This window comes from Magnolia sinica, chromosome 7 (assembly GCF_029962835.1).
Source record: "Magnolia sinica isolate HGM2019 chromosome 7, MsV1, whole genome shotgun sequence".
NCBI classification, from domain to species: Eukaryota; Viridiplantae; Streptophyta; class Magnoliopsida; order Magnoliales; family Magnoliaceae; genus Magnolia; species Magnolia sinica.
Genome location: NC_080579.1, coordinates 7,688,898 through 7,690,772, shown reverse-complemented (window position 1 = coordinate 7,690,772; position 1,875 = coordinate 7,688,898). Strand labels below are relative to the sequence as shown.

Here is a 1,875-nt window from a genome sequence, read left to right as displayed (position 1 = left end):
AAACAACGGTGAAGGCCCCGGATTGGAATCTAGGGTCTTTAAATTGGAGATTTATCAAACATGGTCCATCCAAAGTGGACCCCATCATGTCAATGATTCTAATAAGTGAAACCACAGAACCCAATACATATACTCACCATTCAACTATAGAAGATCAAGTGGTCCATCAACAGCGGGACCCAACAGTTAACTGGTCTAACTGAACCATGGGCCCACCTACACATGGTGAGAGAACCATTAACATATCTCTATCAAAATTCCCTCCAATCAGATATACAGTGGGAGAGAGAGCCTCAGGATGACTATAAAATGCAGAGAGTATATCAATGCTAGCACAACAAATTAAGAAAGCCCATCACCCCAAAAATGGAAATTCATGTAGTGAGTTCTACGGTCATTCCCCAAGGCCTGCCTCCCACCGAAAATACCAAAATACCCCTCACTGTCTTTGACATGCTAGCATCAGGCATGCACATCGCTGTGTTACACGCCTACATGCCGCCGATGCCGACAAACACTGCCTTGAAAGATGGCTTAAAGAAGGCTTTATGGCTCTTTCCTACACTAGCAGGCCAGCTCGTAGAGAACGATGATCATTGCCATCCATATATTTCACTCGGAGACAATGGTGGAGGTGTTTTAGTAGTGGAGACGAATGCGGAATCGGAATTACTGGATATTTTGCCACTTGAGCCATCGCCAGAGCTGGTGCGGTTTCACCCTCCACTTGACGAGGCTCGACACTTACTTCAAGTACAACTCAACCGATTTTCATGCGGCGGCCTAGTGATTGGCTTAACATCTCACCATCGAGTGGCCGATGGTAAAGCGATTAGCTCATTCTTTATTGCATGGGGAAAGTTGGTTCGTGGGCTCCGAATAGATAGCTTTCCGGTCTATGATCAAACCATGCTAATACCTCGGGACCCACCGAGATGTGATCATGACCATTGGGGGATTGAATTTCAGCCCCTTCCACTGCCACCGTCTTCTCTTCCTTCTACCTTAAACTCGAACGAAATACATAACATGCGGGTCCACTACAGTGGGGAGTTCATATTGAAGATAAAAGCTCGAATGCCAACTAAACATTCTACATTTGAGGTTTTGACGGGCCACCTTTGGAAGAACCTAACCAGGGCTCGTGGGCTTGATCCTGATATGCTTACTCAGATCAGGGTGGCCGTGAATGGACGGCCAAGATTGTGGCCAGCTGCACCGACGGAGTACTTTGGCAACATGGTCCTCAACGCCTTCCCAAGGGCGCGTGTGAAAGAGCTGACTGAAGGGAGCGTCGCTGATGCGGCGCGATTGGTGCATGATGCAGTGGGACGAATCGAGGATGGGTATATCCGGTCGTTGATCGACTTCAGAGCGATCAACAGTGGGAACGTGCTGGTGCCCGTTACGGATTTTGAGGGGCCAGTTCTGTGCCCTAACCTGGAAGTTGATAGCTGGTTAGGGTTTCCTTTCCAGGAAGTGGATTTTGGGGATGGAGGGAGCTTATGTGCTTTTGCTCCTTCGTGGGTGCCAGTGGAAGGTGTGGTGATCTTGATGCCTACGTTGCGTGGTGTTGGTGATGGTGGTGTGGATGTCATGCTCACCTTATTTCAAGGCCATGCAGAGCTCTTCAGTCAGATCTCCCATTCATTAGATTAGTTTGTGGGCACGTGGTACACGTGTGCAAGATCCTAGCCGCTCATTAGACCCCACTGTGTATATTCCTTGCCTATAATATCAGGCTACTCCGATCATCAGGTCCGCCGCACACGTGCAAAGTATTTGGACATATGAGTGAATTCGTGGATGTGTGGTCTTGGGGATGATCTGATCAGCCTGAATTTTGAGATGGGGCGTTTATCAGTGTGATCATCT

The 1,875-nt window shown here is 48.3% G+C and overlaps 1 protein-coding gene across 1 annotated transcript; it reads left to right on the top strand.

Moving 5' to 3' along the window:
• Positions 1 to 366: 366 nt before the first annotated feature.
• Positions 367 to 1,659, top strand: LOC131250526 (putrescine hydroxycinnamoyltransferase 3-like). The gene has a single exon (XM_058250812.1). The coding sequence runs from the start codon at positions 367 to 369 to the stop codon at positions 1,657 to 1,659; it is 1,293 nt and encodes a 430-aa protein (XP_058106795.1).
• The last annotated feature ends 216 nt before the right edge of the window (positions 1,660 to 1,875 follow it).